At 35.1% G+C, this 17,355-nt stretch overlaps 1 protein-coding gene across 1 annotated transcript in view; it reads left to right on the top strand.

The window, feature by feature from the left end:
- PSPC1 (paraspeckle component 1) overlaps positions 1-17,355 on the top strand; it is a 59,712-nt gene that overhangs the window by 21,049 nt on the left and 21,308 nt on the right. The window contains exons 5-6 of the mRNA XM_024751355.1: positions 2,824-2,908; positions 10,283-10,388. Coding sequence (XP_024607123.1) covers positions 2,824-2,908; positions 10,283-10,388 — 191 coding nt within the window. The remainder of the gene's footprint in view (positions 1-2,823; positions 2,909-10,282; positions 10,389-17,355) is intronic.

Below are 17,355 nucleotides of genomic sequence, written 5' to 3'. Positions count from 1 at the left end.
ATTTTACTATACTTGTTTTATTACATCTTTCCATCTGTCCAGTCTTATATTCCAGATGTATCTTATTGTACACCATCATACTTTTCTTGGGACCAGATGTGCCCTTTCAATCTATAGATTCAGTTCTTACATTTCTAGGAAGGAGCTGTGTTAGATCAGAGAGCATATGTTTAGTCTTCATGACTTGAAGGATATTACATTGAGAGAACACTTTCCTACAGTCTAGCAAATCAGACTTAAAATTTGTCCATATTTCCCTCTATTCCCTTTTTGCTGTATACCCGTGTTTATGATATACTGCAATTATAGATACAGTTTTACGTCTTTTGTGTTTGTTAGGTACACAGTTTTAAATGTTATTTGGTCTGTTAGTGAGTAGTGCTGCAGCTGATACTTTATGTCTGTGGATGCCTTTGGATTTTTTTTTTTTTTTTGGCCGTGTGCGACTTGTAGGATCTTAGTTCCCTGGCAGGGTTGAACCTGGGCCCCTGCAGTGAAAGCACCAAGTCCTAACCACTGGACTGCCAGGGAATTCCTTGGATTATTTTTATAAGAAAAATTCCTATGAGTGTGATTTACTGGGTTAAAGGGTAAAAAGCACCTCAGGTTACCTGTTTTTTGGGTAATATTTTCCTCCAGAAGAATATTATCATGGCAGTATACAAATATATAAACTTTAGTGAAATTTCAGGAACCCTGGATATTAGCAACTTAAAGGAAGTAATTTGGAAGATGTAAAATGGTAGTTCTGTTTTAAGTTGATAGTGCTCCTCATGACTGTTAGATAATGTGCTTATCTGATAATTTGATTGTCAGATCCTTTGAGCTAATCATTATACCCATGTTACTGGTGAGAAAGCACGATCTGAGAGGTTAAAGCACCTGTCTTAACTGGCCCAGCTTAAAAGGAGAACATCCAGTTGTCAGAAAACATTTATGTTCTTTTCTTATTCCTTTTCATGGAAGAAAATGTAATTTTACATTTATTACTATATGTGCCCCTGATTTAAGAACAGCTAACCTTACAAAATCAATAATAAAACTGTTACAGGATGCGCTGTATTGACTTCCTTGGGTAATTAATGGTAGTAAGATACTTCCCATGCTTTGGCTTATTGACGCATTTCCCCTTAGGAATATAAATAGATTGTATATTTTTGGTCTTTACAAGTCTCGCCAGCTATAGAAATTATATGATAGTTAATGGGGTCTCAATGTTGGTTGCAGAATGGAGTCATCTAGGGAGCTTCAAAAAAAAATACTCATAGCTGGTCCACATCCCAAGAGATTTTGATTTAATTGGTCTATGGCTAAAAGGTGCTTAAGTAATTCTAATGAGTAGTCAAGGTTGACAGCTAATGGTAAAAATGTTTGAACTTAATTGTAGTCATGTTTGGGTTTTAAGATAGCTAAATGTTTTCTCAACTGGCATGTTATCAGAATCGCCTGGTTCCTATCCCATATACCAAAGCAGGCTTTCCTGAGCAGAGTCCGAAAATCTTAAAAAAAAAATTTTTTTTTAAGTTTCTCAGTTGAGGCTGAACAGCCAGGTTTGCAATGCTGGCATTTTGAAAAGAGCTTTGGAATAAGGATAGATTTGGCTATACATCCCAGTTGAACGATGTAGTGGCTGGATGGCTAGAGCACATTTATAATCTGTCTGGATCTTTTTTCTTTGACATAATTAATACATAATTCAATCTGTAGGGAGGATAATACCTTGTTATAATTATGCCTGTGTTGTTATGGTTAAGATGTTTAGAGTTATTGGCACATGAAATATTAACTTTAACTGTTAAGTATTACGTTAAGTGAATTCTGAATATAGCAATTTATTAAGAAACATTCAATTAAGATAATATGTGTTTATTTTAGAAATTTCAGGTAACATGATTTTAGAAAAAGAAAATAAAAACAACCAATACTTGTGTTATTCAGGGTATTCATATATCTGTATATGTGTATATATATATTTTATGCATGCGTAGACATGTAATTTGGTAAGATAGTACAAAGAGTTTTAATACTTGGGAAGTTTATCCACTGCTTCTCAGATGTGCAAAACAAATGTATCTTTCATCATCTTATTCTGCAGTGGAACCCCTGTTCTTTTTTTTTCTGGAAATATATTTTATTGTTTTTTTGTTTGTTTGTTTTTGTTTATGGAACCCCTGTTCTTGATGATGTGACACGGGTTGGTGACAGTGGGAATGTTCGTCCTGTTTAAAGTGGTCTTGTTCATATCAGTATTCAGCCCTTTTCCCCTTTCAAGAACTGTCTCCTCATTGCCCTCCTTCATATGACACAGACCTGAGGCAGGAGGAAACCTGCTGATTGTGTTGGGAGGGATGTTTTTGAGTTTTATGCCATGTCCTATCTCATTATTCGTACTGTTTGGTCTGGTTCTTACATGCTCTCTGCTGATGGTTGCCAAGGCATCTTTTTGGGCTTTGAGCTTGCTGCTGAAAAAAATTCTAATTTGTTTAAAACTATGTAAATGAAAATGTAGCTACTATTCTATTTTTAATATGTTCTAGGCCCTGTTTTAAAACAGTTACTGCCCATTTTAATTTCTTAATATAAGGATGGATTTATTATTTTCTTCATACACATGAAGAAATGGGCCCAGAAGTGATATTAATTTATTACACAGCTTATAATCTTTCATTGTAAAATGATGTGATAGACAAAAAGAGAAGCTAGGTGCATGAGTATGAATAAGTTACTACATATATTGCCAGTCATAGAGAATCTATATGCTTATGAATATAAAAATACAGAAGGGGAAGCTAAAAATATTAATCTGTAATCAATATCTTGTAGATTTAATGAGGCGTCAAGAGGAACTCAGACGCTTAGAAGAACTCAGAAACCAAGAGCTGCAAAAACGGAAGCAAATACAACTGAGGTAAAGAACATCACTATAACATATACGTGAATATATGTAGGTTTCATTATGTATGTTATGAATAAAACTCCCAATGCCTGTTATCAACAAGTTATATAACTTGGAAAATACAGGGGAGGAAACCAAAATTGTCGATTTCTGACCACATTTAGGGAATTACTCCAGAAGATAACATAACTCTTTGAGATAACACAAACCTTTGTTATTCTGTGTTTTTTATAGCTGATTATGGACACTTTACAGACAATGTGAACTTACACAAAGGGCTTAGGCATTGTTTCGTATAATTTATTGTAAGAATGCACCGTGATTTACGGGGCCATTTTTCCAGAGATGGATATATTTGCGTTGATCTGAGTTTTTTTTTCATGTGTATACTACTCTGAATGCCGTTAAGCATTTTTGTACTTGTGATAATTTGTTTAAAAAAGATATCTGGAATCCATGGTAAAAAGGGTATGGGCATTAAAGATCTCAATACATAATAGAGAACTGTGATGGGCAACTTAAAATCTTTTAGGTTAAGTAAGGAAGTTTAAGGGAGTAGTTGATCCAAGATGTAGAAACAAAAATTAACAGCTTTTCTTGTACCTGCAGTATTCAGTTGTAAAATATGAGATAAGTATTACTCTTACAAGTTTCAAAAGTCATAATTAGGGGCTTCCCTGGTGGCGCAGTGGTTGAGAGTCCGCCTGCCAACGCAGGGGACGCGGGCTCGTGTCCTGGTCCGGGAAGATCCCACATGCCGCGGAGCGGCTGGGCCCGTGAGCCATGGCCGCTGACCCTGCGCTCTGCAACGGGAGAGGCCACAACAGTGAGAGGCCCGCGTACCGCAAAAAAATAAAAAAACAAAAACATAATTAGGAATTGTTATAAACAAAGATATTATAGATTAAAGCAAACTTAAAATTTTGTTTTGAAAGTGCTATAAAAGTAGTAAGTGCTTGTGACCGGAAGTCAGGTGCTCATGGGAAATAAAGTGAAAAACTGTTAATGAGTTTGAAGTGTCTTCACGGTCAGGAGATAGGTACTAGACATATATTTTAGTGTTTTTCTTCCAACTTGATACCTGATTATACCAGCGTTTGTGTATTTCTGTCTTGGTACTTCTCTGGTTTTACTCTAACCTACTTATTCTCAATTTATGGTACTTGGCAGGCAGCATCAGCATTCTAGCCTAGGAGATGGTTAGAGAGTCTCAAGCCTTCCCTCTGAACTACCGAGTCTTTAGCTGATTCACCTGCGCTTTGGTAAATCCTCCAGGTGACTCTGGTGTATCCTAAATTTTGCGAACCACTGGTGTAAAGGACTCCCGCCACGGCCTTCTTACATGAGGGACCTTTTTCAGTCTCTTTCTTGTTGCTTCTTTCCACTTCATGTAAATGTGTTAAAGTCTCCTCTGCTTGTACAAAGAAAAGGAAACCTCCTCTCCCCTAACATAAACCTACCTGAATCCAGCTTTCTTCTCTTACATTTATCCTTGACAAGTAGGCTTTGTGCTAAAATAGTCAAGTAAAAGTAAACAATGTGAGGTGCAAACTACTATGTATGGAACGGATAAACAACAAGGTCCTACTGTAGAGCACAGGGAACTATATTCAATATCCTGTAATAAGCCATAATGGAAAAGAATCTGAAAAAGAGTATATATGTATAAGTGAATCACTTTGCTGTACACCTGAAACTAACATTGTAAATCAATTGTACTTCAGTCAACAAAAAGAAAAACAGAAACCAAGAAAAAAACAATCAATGTGGGGGAACCCAAAGTAGGGAATAAAAATATAACATAAACTTAACTATATTATATATAAATGGACAGCATTGTCACACTGGAAGGAGATGGGGAAGAAAATAAGGAACCTAAATAACTTTGGAAAACTGTATCTTGATTGAATACTATAGGCTAGTGGCAAGAACAATATATAAATTCTGTAATCTAGTTAGTAAATGTATTTCTCATAAGGATATAGGTTTGCAATTCTGAAACTACTTTATGTGTATACTTTTTTTCTCTCTTTGATCAAGACTTTATTGAAAATAATATATACTTTTTTAAGTGAATATATTAGTACAGATCAGTATGAACCAGGTTTCTCATTGTTGGAGAAAGAAAGAAGGGAGAAAGGCTAAAATTAAAACGACTCCTGTGATGTTTAATGGGGATTCTAAGTATCAGTATGAACTGAGTGGCATTTAATCTAGACAGATACAGAAATATAGACATGTATATATACATCGGTTCATAGATATATACATATTTCCTAGCCCTGTCCATCTAGAAGCAGTGATGCCTCAGGAACAATGAGCTCATCTAATGCCCAGATTTTTGTTTCTGAGCACCATTCTCCAATAAAGGGAACCAGGGGTTTTTGGAGAAGTGGTTGATTCCAGGATTGAAAAGTCCAAGATGAGCCTGACAAATCTTGTGTCAGAGAGAAGCAAAGTACTTGAACAATGCTAGGGCATGTTGAGAGAACACAGGAGCCAAACTGAAGGTGCTCCTAGGGGCCAAAGTTGGAACAATTTCAACAACAAAATAAAAAATGATAGTATTAGATTTTACACTGTTGAATAAAGTAAATATCCATGAGTTTGTGCTGATAGAAGTTATTTTAATGAGTAAGTAAATAAATGGGGAGAATGGACAACTCTTCCTTAGTTGTTAGAAGTAGAATTCCAAATAATAAATGTGAAATGAGTCTGAGAGAAAAATTACCAATGGGTGAATACTGCAGTAATACAGACACACCTTGGAGATACTGTGGGTTTGGTTCCAGACCAGCACAATATATTGCAATAAAGTGAATTTTTTTGTTTCGCAGTGCATATAAAAGTTACCTTTACACTATACTGTAGTGTTTTAAGTGTGCAATAGCATGATGTCTTAAAAAACAATGTGTGTACCTTAATTAAAAATACTTTCTTGCTAAAAAATGCTAACCATCTGACAACACGCGGTTGGCACAAAACTTCAGTGTGCAAAAGCAATATGCAATTTTTGGGAAGGGCAATAAATGAGGCACGCCTATAGTTGTTCATTCAAGATTTCCCAGTAGGTGCTAAGGTGGTTGCGCAAAACTTGGGGTACAGGATTTGTGGAGTCTCAAATTTGTATGAGGTACAAATGGAAACAGTAAATTTGAAGTGGAGAAACCCAGTAGATACCACCATTACCAAGTGTTTAGGTTCGTATCACCCTTAATAAGACACGGACGCCAGGCACCCCTTGATATGATGCACCCAGAAGTGTACATTGTCATTTCTTTGGTTTTCTTGCCAGAGCTTCATAACCTTATGCTAGTCGTGAGAAAACTTAAGACAAACCTAAATTGAAGGACACTGTACAAAATAATCAGTTCTCTTTAAAAGTGTCAAGGTCATGAAAGACCAAGAGACACTGAAGTGTTACAGACTGGAGGAGACTAAAGAGAAATAATAACTAAATGCAATGTGAGATTCTGGATAGGGTCCTGGAACAGAAGAAGGACATAGTGGGGAAACTGGTGAAATTTGAGTAAGACCTAGAGTTGAACTGTAGCAATGTACCAGTGTGAATTCCTGGTTTTCATAATTGTACTATAGTTATGGATGTTGTTAATATTACGGGATGCTGCATGAGGGAGATATAGGAACTCTACTATTTCTGCAACTTTTCTGTAAGTTTAAAATTAGTTGGAAATACAAAAATGAAAAAGAGGACTCTAGGTACTGGGGATACAGTGGAAAACAAAAGACACAAGCTCTGCTGGTGTGGCACTTAGGTAATCTGGGAGGGAGGCAGACATTAGTTGGAATATGATCAGATTATTAAAAAGAAAGTGAAGCGCACAAAATAGAACGCAGTACTTACTGGAGTTTTTAATAGGTTACTTGTTTAATAATTGAAATATTGGTTGCTTGACGTGATAAGTATTCTATGTACCTGGTAATTTTTCACCGAATGGTCTTCCATTAATCTTACTTAATATTGCAGAGGTATATCAGCTTCAATTTGAAATTCAGATAAGTGTGTACTAACAATATAAAGATATACCAACAATTAGGTGATAATTCGATGCGTAACTTTTATGGTTGGCTGTATTCTAGCAGATACAGCCAGTGATAAATCTGTTAATCTTTACTTGTGCCTGTGGAGTTTGTTTTGAAGTTAATTGTAAGAATTGTTTCTTGATTTAAGAAATGTAAATAATGTGTTAAAATTGAGTTATTTTGCAGCATGTATGAAGGAAAGGAAAAAAATAGTGTCTAGGAACTTACTTTACTAATAATTGTTAAACATATCCTGCCCTTGCAGCAGAAAGCAGATAAAAATGCAGCAGCCTGCAGAAGTTGGTCTGACTCAGGAGGCTGCCACGTGAGACAGCCAGAGAGTCCGGACACAGCCTTTCTGTTTACCTTAGTTGGGAGACTGAAAAAACTGCTTAAGAAAATATATTTGAAAGAAATTAAATAATTTGGAGTATACAAAATTTTCTGGTTTTCATTTCAGTGCTACAAATAAGTTAGGTTTTCGTGGGTCACTTCTTCAGAGGCTGTGACAGTGAAGGCGGACAGAGCTTAGATGGGCTGGTTCAGGCAGTAACTGGCCCACTTAGTACTTGTTCATTTGTTCTCTTCTTTCCTTCCCTTACTCCTTCCTACTCACTCATCTACCCATCCATCCATTCTTTCCCTTTTTATGTCATTTGACAAAGTATAAAGATCATCAGATGGACTGAGGCCTTTGGTGGGTGTGGGGGCCATAGTGCTGGACTGGAACAAAGAGCAGGACATTTTTATATCAGTCGTATCATAGCTTAGTGCCTAAAGCCTCTCAGGTTTCAAAGTCCTACTAAAATATGAGACAATTAGTGGGCTTCCAATTAAAATAAATTGTAAAATAGAGGTTTTGTCAGTTTCCAATTAAGTATAACATGAAGGATGTTAAAATTCATCATGCTTCTTATTAGTTACATTTGTGAATATAACCTAGGAAATTATCCTTGATCCAAAGAGACATTAAATATAAAGATAATTGTTCAAGCATCTTGTGGAAAGAAAAAAATTAAAAGCAAACATGTACAGTAGGGAATGTTCCTATATGTTGCCTGTAAATTTATATTATGGAATTGTCAGTGTGGTGTAATCACAAAATAAAGTAGAAACTCTGGAATCTATAGGCAATGGAATGGAAGGAAAAAAATAGCAAATGTTTAAAGTGATTTTATACCTTTTTACCATATTTTTTCTCCAGATATAAATGTAGTCTCATATTTTATCAGAAAAAAATTGCTCTAACAATGGGGAGAAGTACATTATAAATTTTGTTTAAAATATCTTTTAAATTAAAAATGTTATGGCAATACATGTTTAAAAAAACTCACATGATACGTATGTGTACAAAAGAAAAAGGGCAATGCTCTTGTCTCCCCAGATTATCCCCAGTGCGATAGAAACTCTCATACTCTCTTCTCTGCTCCTACAAATGGTTTTTAGATGCAGCAATAGGAATACTATTGTTTTGCTTGCCTTTTTTCTGACACTGTACCTTAGACATTGTTTCATGTCAGTAAATGCAAATCTGCCTCTTTGTAATGGTTGTATTGTATTCCTTGTCCCTCATTTGTAATTGAATGTCTTCAACCTTTTGCCTTTAATTAATGTACAGTCTTGTATCTGTGTGTATACATTCTTGCACACATGTATAGATATTTCTGTTTAGTTTACTGGAAATGGATTTGCACACATAAAATTGTTTGCTACACGTTGGTCCTCAACAAAGTCATTGTTGCAATCTTGAAGACCAAAAAGCTTTGAGTATCATTTAGTGGCAGGATCTGACATGAGCCTGTATGATGCAAAGCCTGACCTGTTTTATGTTGTGGTCATGCCAAACCTTTGTTATATTTGTAGAATGTGAATGTTCATCTTGCTACAGAAGTATTAACGGTGTTGATTATTGGGTACTGCTGGGGTATCATAATAGATCCTACTGGGGATATCATAATAGTATATTAAACCCTTTTTAAAGTCTGAAAAACACATGTGGCCTTAGAGTTTTTGAATAAGAGAATTTTTCTTGTCACTATGTACATTTTCAGCAGTGTATGAACATGAAAGTATTTTCTTAACCATAAAATTTATGAGTGTGTTAATGTACTAGAAATGGATTAACCGGTTTATTGGAATATTCTGTTTCCTTGAATAGAGATCTACACTGGGGACGTAGATATCTCAAAATCTAGAGTTTGCTTGAAATACCTTAGGAACATTGTCTTGTTACTTGCACATGGTCTGATATGAAGTCCTAACAACCTGTTTTCTTGCTGGCTGTGGGTGAAACCGCCATTTCTTTTAGTTCAGGTACTGTGTTTGGTGTACAAAACAACAACGAAGTATCTATACTTGTGTAAAAGGGTGCTTATAAGAGTAGCCTGGAAAATGAGACCTACTGAGGGGGCATCAGCATTATATAGTCTTTGCTATTTAAATTACTTTTTTGTTTTTGAGTGGAGAGCATGTATATTTGAGTTTGCATTGATTTAAATGTCAGTATAATGTCAGACTATTACTTTAATATTATTTTGTAGGTTTTTCCCTCTTAATCATATTGTAACTAATTATGATTTAATAGTAATCCTGCACATACATATCTTTTTTGTTTGTCTTGTAGTTGTTGTTCCATGCTTGATATCTCTGGGGCAGAGGTTGGCATACTTTTCCTGGGAAAGGGCTACATGGTAAATATTTTAGGCTTTTCATGTCATATGGTCTGTGTATCAGCTATTCAGCACTGCTCTAGCCCAAAGGTAGCCACAGACAGTGAGGGAATGATTGTCCCATAAAACTTAATTTGCGAAAACAGGTGGTAATCAGACACCTGCTCCAGGTGCATACTTTCCTCAGTGCATTAATGAAGTGGGGGAGAGAATGTTTGTTAAGGCTTCCTTTTGCACATAGTAGGATTTTTGTCTAGGCAGTGTGGTCCTTTGCAGTGGCTTGTATTGGAATAGGTTCTGAGTGTCTCTAAGAACTAACTCTGCTGTGCCAGTGATTGTGAATCCCAGGCTTTCTCTTGTGGAGTAATAGAGTACTGGCTTGGGCTTTTGGTTCTGGATTTTTTGACTGTAAGCATATAATTATCCTAGTTATATGCTGTTATTTTACTTTTTTGATTTACCCTAGATAAATTATTTTATTGGTTTGTTTGATTTAGTAATGGTTTAGAGCAAAATAAAAGGAAGGTAAATCTGGTAAGCCACTCGTTATCACAGATTAGGCATAAAGTATAAATAAATGATATACATAAATGATTTTGTTTTACCTGAAATAAAATACCGTATTATGGCTTATATGTCAACCACCCTGAGTTTTTATTTAAAAATCTCTCAGGCATGAAGAAGAGCACCGTCGTCGTGAAGAGGAAATGATCCGACACAGAGAACAGGAGGAGCTGAGGCGACAGCAGGAGGGCTTTAAGCCAAACTATATGGAAAATGTAAGTAAAATACTGGTTAACTAAAATGATTTTACATTGTCAGGTGGATGATATATATTTAGAATTCTTTAGATTCTGCTTTATATAGTAATATATTTTCTAATCTTTCTGAATTTGTCATGTTTATGTTAAACTAACGAATTTCTTAACCTCTTACAGGTAATAAATTAAAATTAGTTTCTGAAGATAATCATGCTTTATGAAATGAATATTAAATTTTTCTCCATTTTACTTTATCTTTTTTTAATTCCTACTAAACTAGGAATCTTGATAAATTCATCATCTCCACTTGACTGATTTTCACCGTTAATTGACATTAAAAATTCTTTAGTTTGGTAGACATAGAGAAAAGTAGAAGTAGTATGTGCTCATCACTCAACCATAACAGTTATCAATACTTAGCAGATCTTTTTCATCTTTAAGTATACCCACTTTCCCTAATTTTTTTTTATATGAAACCCCTGACTTCATATGATTTCATTCGTATTTCAGTGTGTATCTCTAAAAGATAAGGACTCTCAAAAAATGTCTTTATCATATCTTAAAAATTGCCAGTTATTTAATATTAACTACTAAAAGCTCCAGTTCGCCCAAGTCTTACTTTTTTTTTAAAAAGTAGTTGGTTTCTTCAGATCGGTTGGTAAATCCAGTCATTTTAGTCTATAGGTTTTCTCTCCCTCTTTTTTTCCTTATTTTTTTTTTTAAAGAAACAGCTCCTCGTATAGAGTATCTCACGTCCTGGATTTTGTTGACTGTATCCTTGCAGTGATGTTCAGCAAGTTTGTTTATGCCCGAATTTCTTGTAAACTGGAGTTAGTTCCAAAGACATTATCTGACTCAGGGTTTTGTTTTGGGGGGGCAAAATGGTAGGGCAAAAAAGGATACTTCAAGTAGGTTATAACCCACAGGGTCTTAATAATAATTAACAGAGTCTCATTGTTCACCTTAGATGAATGCCAGCTTAACAACTCACTCTAAAAAATACTTACCAGTATTTTTTTCCTCTAGCTGTTCAAAAGCCATGATTATTTAGTAAGTAAGTTTCTGAGGCTAAGTGTATTAATTCCAATCGTTGGTGTCTTTTTTCTGACTGTCTCTGTCCCTGTTCTTTTGTCCCTGGAAAATTAAAAAAATACTTAAAATGAATACAGACAGCAATATAAATCCTAAGTAGAATAGCAACGAGAACTTTTTATCTTACCTTCCATCAAGTAAATATCCTTTGAATGAAAATTATATGGCATTTAAATTGTTAGAAATTTTTTTATTATTTATTTCAACTAAAAGTTTAATTTCAACTAAAAGTTTAAATTAATAGATTTATAAATCCCATTAGAAAATTAGTTGAGTACATTTTGAATTTTCTTTTTGAATAATTTCTAGCATTATTGCAATTCTCTTTTCCTCTTGGATGCATAGCACTTGCATAGTGACATATTTAAATGGTGGTCTTTCATAGTTACATTTGAACATAAATCTGTTGGATTTATCAATGTGAGGATATTTTATGATGTTATAAAAGAATGTGGAATTAAAAAAAAATTTCAGGCGCATATATTTTGAAAACTAGCGTTTTTATTTTAAAATACAGTCGATGTAAACCACATGTGATATATTTCTTAGGGAAATTTTATTTCATTCCATTGAGGATTAGGAAATTCTTCCCAGTTCTTTTATGTACCTCAACGTATCTTTTTTTAAACTGCCTGCTTATAGTAAAGTTGGTGGAATTAGCTTTCTTAATATTTCTCTGGCATACACTTTATATTCTTGGAGCAAATGTGTAGCTATGTATAATGATGTAAATCATTTAGGGACCAGAAGGAAATGATTAAATAAAATATTCTGTTAAACTTAAGCTGGCTACATCATAAGCTTGATTGCAAACTCTTCATTCTTTGAAATTTCAGTTTAAAAAAAACTTACACCAGTGTTTTTTAATATGTTCAGTGGTATTTAATATAGGTATAATTAATAAAGGACAACAGATAGTTTTGACTTTACTTTTCTATTGAAAAACTATTTAGAAATGTTGCTACAGTTTAAAATTGAAATACTGCAAATTCTTAAAAACATTCGAATGTTTCAAAATCATTTTAGTGGTGGGTAAAATTTTATAGATAGCCAAGGAACTTTGAGAATAAACAAATTAGATATTTAAAAATATGACAGATTTATTGGCATTTTAAAAATAGATCATTTATTGTTTCATAAATATGCTCTTAGAAAATTTAGATGATCGAGTATTTTAATATTAAGATATTTTTAAGTAGTTACTTAAAGTATGTGTTGCATATTTGAAGCATCATAAGATTAATTTGGCTGGAGCAGAGGTCTGCAAACTGTAGCCTGGAACCTCCACCCATTTTCATACCACCCTACCACAGAGCCGAGGATGGTGTTTACATTTTTAAAGGGTTGATGGACAAGAAAAAAAAAAAAAAAAAAGACTACTAAACAGAGTATTTTTGACCCACAAAACCTAAAATACTCCTTGGCCCTTTATAGAAAAAGTTTGCTGAATCCTGGGCTGGAGTGTTGGTGACTTTTTTTTTAAATTAATACTCATGTTAGGCCACAAAGTTACTATGTTCTTAATTTTCTGGAAAGGAATCATAGTATGTAGTAATGGAATTAAATATCTAGGGGAAAATATAGTCCTTGTTCTATTTTTAGATATTTTTGAGATTAGAAATTATGAATAGGCACAGGTTTTTCATCATTTTGGTATCAGTTTTATTTGGTTCCTAGCTCCATAATGCTTATTAATATAAACTAATCAAGCACTAAAGAAATATTAACAAAAGCTCTATACTAGTCTTGACTGGTTTGTGTTAATAGAAGAAACATTGAGGCCATTGTTGCATTAGTTATTCTTCATTTTTACTTTGAAAACTGTCTTTGGGAAAAATTGTTAAACAATTTTAATGTTTGTTTTTGTTTTTAAAAGCTTTGAAATTAGGCCCTCTTATGTGCTTCTCTTTTCTCACTGTTCAGTATAAAGGGAGGAATCAAATGGTAAGTGTTCAGCTTGCCTGGGTAATAAAAGTCATGTAGGTTTACTTGGTTCGTTTTAAGATGCCACCTCACGTTTCTTTCTAATATTCCTTTTAGGAATATTCCAGCACAACTAATAGTATGGGCTTTTAAGTATAAAATAAATACTTTGTCTTGAATAATATATAATTTTTTAATGTAACAAAAGACACATCTGGACTTCCCTGGTGGTCCAGTGGTTAAGACTCCTCACTCCCAATGCAAGGGGCACGGGTTTGAACCGAGGTCAGGTGATTTAAGATCCCACATGCTGCATAGCGCGGCTCCCGCCCTTACCAAAAGAAAAGATGCGTCATGTCTGGTCATGGTTTTTGGGTTTTTTTTTGTTGTTGTTGTTAGCTTTCAAATTTATCATAATATTATGACATACATGTGAATATCTATCTATATATATATATTTTTTGCGGTACGCGGGCCTCTCACTGCTGTGGCCTCTCCCGCTGCGGAGCACAGGCTCCGGACGCGCAGGCTCAGCGGCCATGGCTCACGGGCCCAGCCGCTCTGCGGCATGTGGGATCTTCCCGGACCGGGGCACGAACCCGTGTCCCCTGCATCGGCAGGCAGAACACTCAACCACTGCGCCACCCGGGAAGCCCCGTGTGAATATATTTTTAAGAGTTTCAAGGATATGCCGGCTCTTCATCAGTTAGAAGCTGTCATTTTAATTTCATACCTTATTCCTCCTAAGAGGAAGTCATGCTCTTTGGTAATAGATCTGGTAATTATAGATGAAACATGTTAGTGTTCACTCCTGTAGCATAACACATTTTTGACTCCCGTAACAATGTATATATTTTTATTCTGTGCCTTAATTGCATTTAGGTTTATCTTTACCATAGTGTATTTGAACCATTTTCTAGATAGTATTTACTAGGTTGAAATTTTCTACTTATCGCAGTTTTACAGCTTTTGAACACGTCACAGAGGTTATTCTGTTACAGTAAGAATTTGTGAGACTGTTTATGGTTGTCTTGTGACTTTTTACTATTAGGTTGTTTCACTTACTGTAGATTCAGTAGTTGAAACATTTAAGTACTGCTGTGTGTTAGTCTTCATTTGTGGATGCAGTTTGGTTTGGAGTAAAGGGGAGATTTTAATTAGAATATTTTTAAAATGCAGTTTCCTGGAGTAAACTTTGTTTTCTTGGAAAAATGAGTAAGTCATAAAATGTCTAAATGTCATTCTGGCTTTAGTAGTTTCATCATGTAGTTATAAAAATACTTTGATTAGGAAAATTGGGGCAGTGCTTAGATTGGATGCTACTTTGTTTTAAAACTTAAGAAGTTTCTTTATCTGGCATGGTAAATATTAATGTTTGGTTTTTAGTGAAGAAGAGAATAGCCCTTCATATCTGTTTTAAGATATATACATGAATTGATATGGAATAACTTTTATTCCTGTTTGAGTAGGTGAGACTGGCCCTCGAGAAATGAACACGTGCATAAAGACCCGAATGTGTATTATATACCAAGGCAGTAATTTGACCCATGTCAAATCCTTAGAGGTATTCCTTTGTAGCTCCTGGAATTATTGAGCAGAGAGGCCACAGCAGATGTAGCCTGGCTAAGAGGGTAACACCTCTTCCACGGTAGTGTTTCAAGTTGTGCATCATAAGCACTCAGGGAGCTTTCAAAAAATGTGGGTTCTCAGGTCTCCGTCCTACTTAATTCATTTGTGATCCCAGTAGATTCTGATGGGTTGTCCATCGACAGTTTCGACTAAATACTGTAGTGTTCAATCTTTGCAGCACATCTGTGGAACGTAAAAAAGAAAAATGCCTGAGATCTAATCCAGTGGGTCTGGGTTGGAGCCATGGGATCTGCATTTTAAAAAGCCCTTCAGCTTGCTTATTTTCCTTGGCAAAGATCGAAAACCACTGGCCATATGTTGCAGTGAGACATATGTTGAGGCGAGAATAGTAGTAGCAGTTGAATTTTTTATGGGACCTGGGGAGTTTTAAGGGAGAGCTCAGGGTCATTGGACAAGGCAGACACAATTCATACAGTTAGCAGTATAAATGGCACAACATTCTCTGTGAATCGCGCTCTGTGGGATTTTGGTGTGGCAACTTTTAGTTGGGCTTTCATCCTATATATGGAAGGGAGTATTATCTCAAATGATACATTAATTTTTAGTTTTTAAAATATTTCATCTGGACTGGAGGTCTACAGACTAGGGTAAGCCAGGCCAAATCTGAACACTGCCTATTTTTTTCTGAACAGTTTTTTTGGAACACAGCTGTATTTATGTTTTGTTTATGGCTGCTTTGCCCCCAAATGGCAGCGTTGACTAGTGGTGACATAACTCTGAGGCTGTGTCAAGACTGTATGGCCAGCAGAGCCTGGAATACTATCTGGCCCTTTCCCCAAAAAGTTTGCCGACCTCTGTTCTCAGGCCAGTCTGAGAGCTGGGGGGGAAATCTATAAAAAGTGGCTCATGTTAACCAAACTCATGAAGAGTTTGTGACTTAAAATGTAATTATATTAACTTACGTGTTCTTTTTCAGTGTTTTTAGAAGGTTTATTGAGCAGAGTGCCTCATATCCTAGAACCTTGGTTCTTAAGAATCCAAATTAGTATTCAGAAGGTTCATTAGTAGTCACGGTTATAAATCAGCAGAAGTTATGGGAAGAGCTGCCACATTGGGCCTGTTGTTTAATTTTATGCCAGTCCCTTCCTGCTTCTTGAGTGGGTATTGTTTCTCTTATCATCATTCCTTGATTTAATTATAACCTAACCCTTCCCCCCATGTTCGCTGTACAAAACTCAGGGCAGAAACTCTAGCCAGTAATGAACTTTCATTAATAGGTGCTGTCAGAGCCAACTGATCCCAGGTGTCACTTACTAATGAGGAGGTACAAATACGTTTTCTGAAATAGTTTGTGAATTTTTGAGAGAAGCTGCCATTTTGTGGTTTTAACATGGCCATCACTTCTCTTTTTCAGTCAAGTATTTAGCTTTAACAAGTAATTTGGTTGTATTGAAGTAGAAGATTGCGTTATTTTGGAAGGCTAAATATCTGACACATTTGAACAAAGGACATATTTCACAGGAGGTTTTTATAGCCTCTTCATCATCCTATGGAAATAACTGAAGAATTATTTGCTGTAGTGTTTGGAGTCAGATTTAGGTGTGGGAAGGTTATTACCTATCGCTGGTGTAATGGCAACCTGCTTCTGATGGTTTGGACATGATGGTAAAAATCAGAATGGATAATAACAGTTATACTGCAGTGGCCTCGCATAGAATGCTCTAGTTGTGCCCAACTTTTTGTTATTAATATGTTTTATTTATTTACTAAAATAATTTGGTTTCCTACAATGAGCGAAGAACTTTTCTGAATATTTAAGGATGGTACATAATTGGAACTTAGACTTTTATCATCAAATGAAAACAAAGATACATGTTTATAATGTTAACATATACTCTAGGAAGTGATCCTTAGGATTTTGATGATTTGGGGCATTTGTGTTGAAGATATAATATCAATTTTAACCAGCTGTTGAAATCTTCGATCACTTCTCAAAAGGATTATTTAATAATTTTAATAATATCTAATTATTTGTAAGGAATAATATCTAATTAATATTTGTAAGGAATACAAATATTATTTGCATTATTATTATTTAATATTATACGAATATTTGTAAGGAATAATATCTAATTATTTGTAAGGAAAACTTTAAAATTTTCTTTTTTAACATCTTTATTGGAGTATAATTGTTTTGCAGTGGTGTGTTAGTTTCTGCTTTATAACAAAGCGAATCAGCTATACATATACATATATCCCCATATCTCCTCCCTCTTGCGTCTCCCTCCACCCTCCCTATCCCACCCCTCTAGGTGGTCACAGAGCACCGAGCTGATCTCCCTGTGCTATGCGGCTGTTTCCCACTAGCTATTACACATTT

Source organism: Neophocaena asiaeorientalis, unplaced genomic scaffold (genome assembly GCF_003031525.2).
Source record: "Neophocaena asiaeorientalis asiaeorientalis breed wild unplaced genomic scaffold, Neophocaena_asiaeorientalis_V1.1 scaffold914, whole genome shotgun sequence".
Lineage (NCBI taxonomy): Eukaryota > Metazoa > Chordata > Mammalia > Artiodactyla > Phocoenidae > Neophocaena > Neophocaena asiaeorientalis.
The sequence above is the reverse complement of the archived record's forward strand: the minus strand, read 5'-3'. Positions and strand labels throughout refer to the sequence as shown.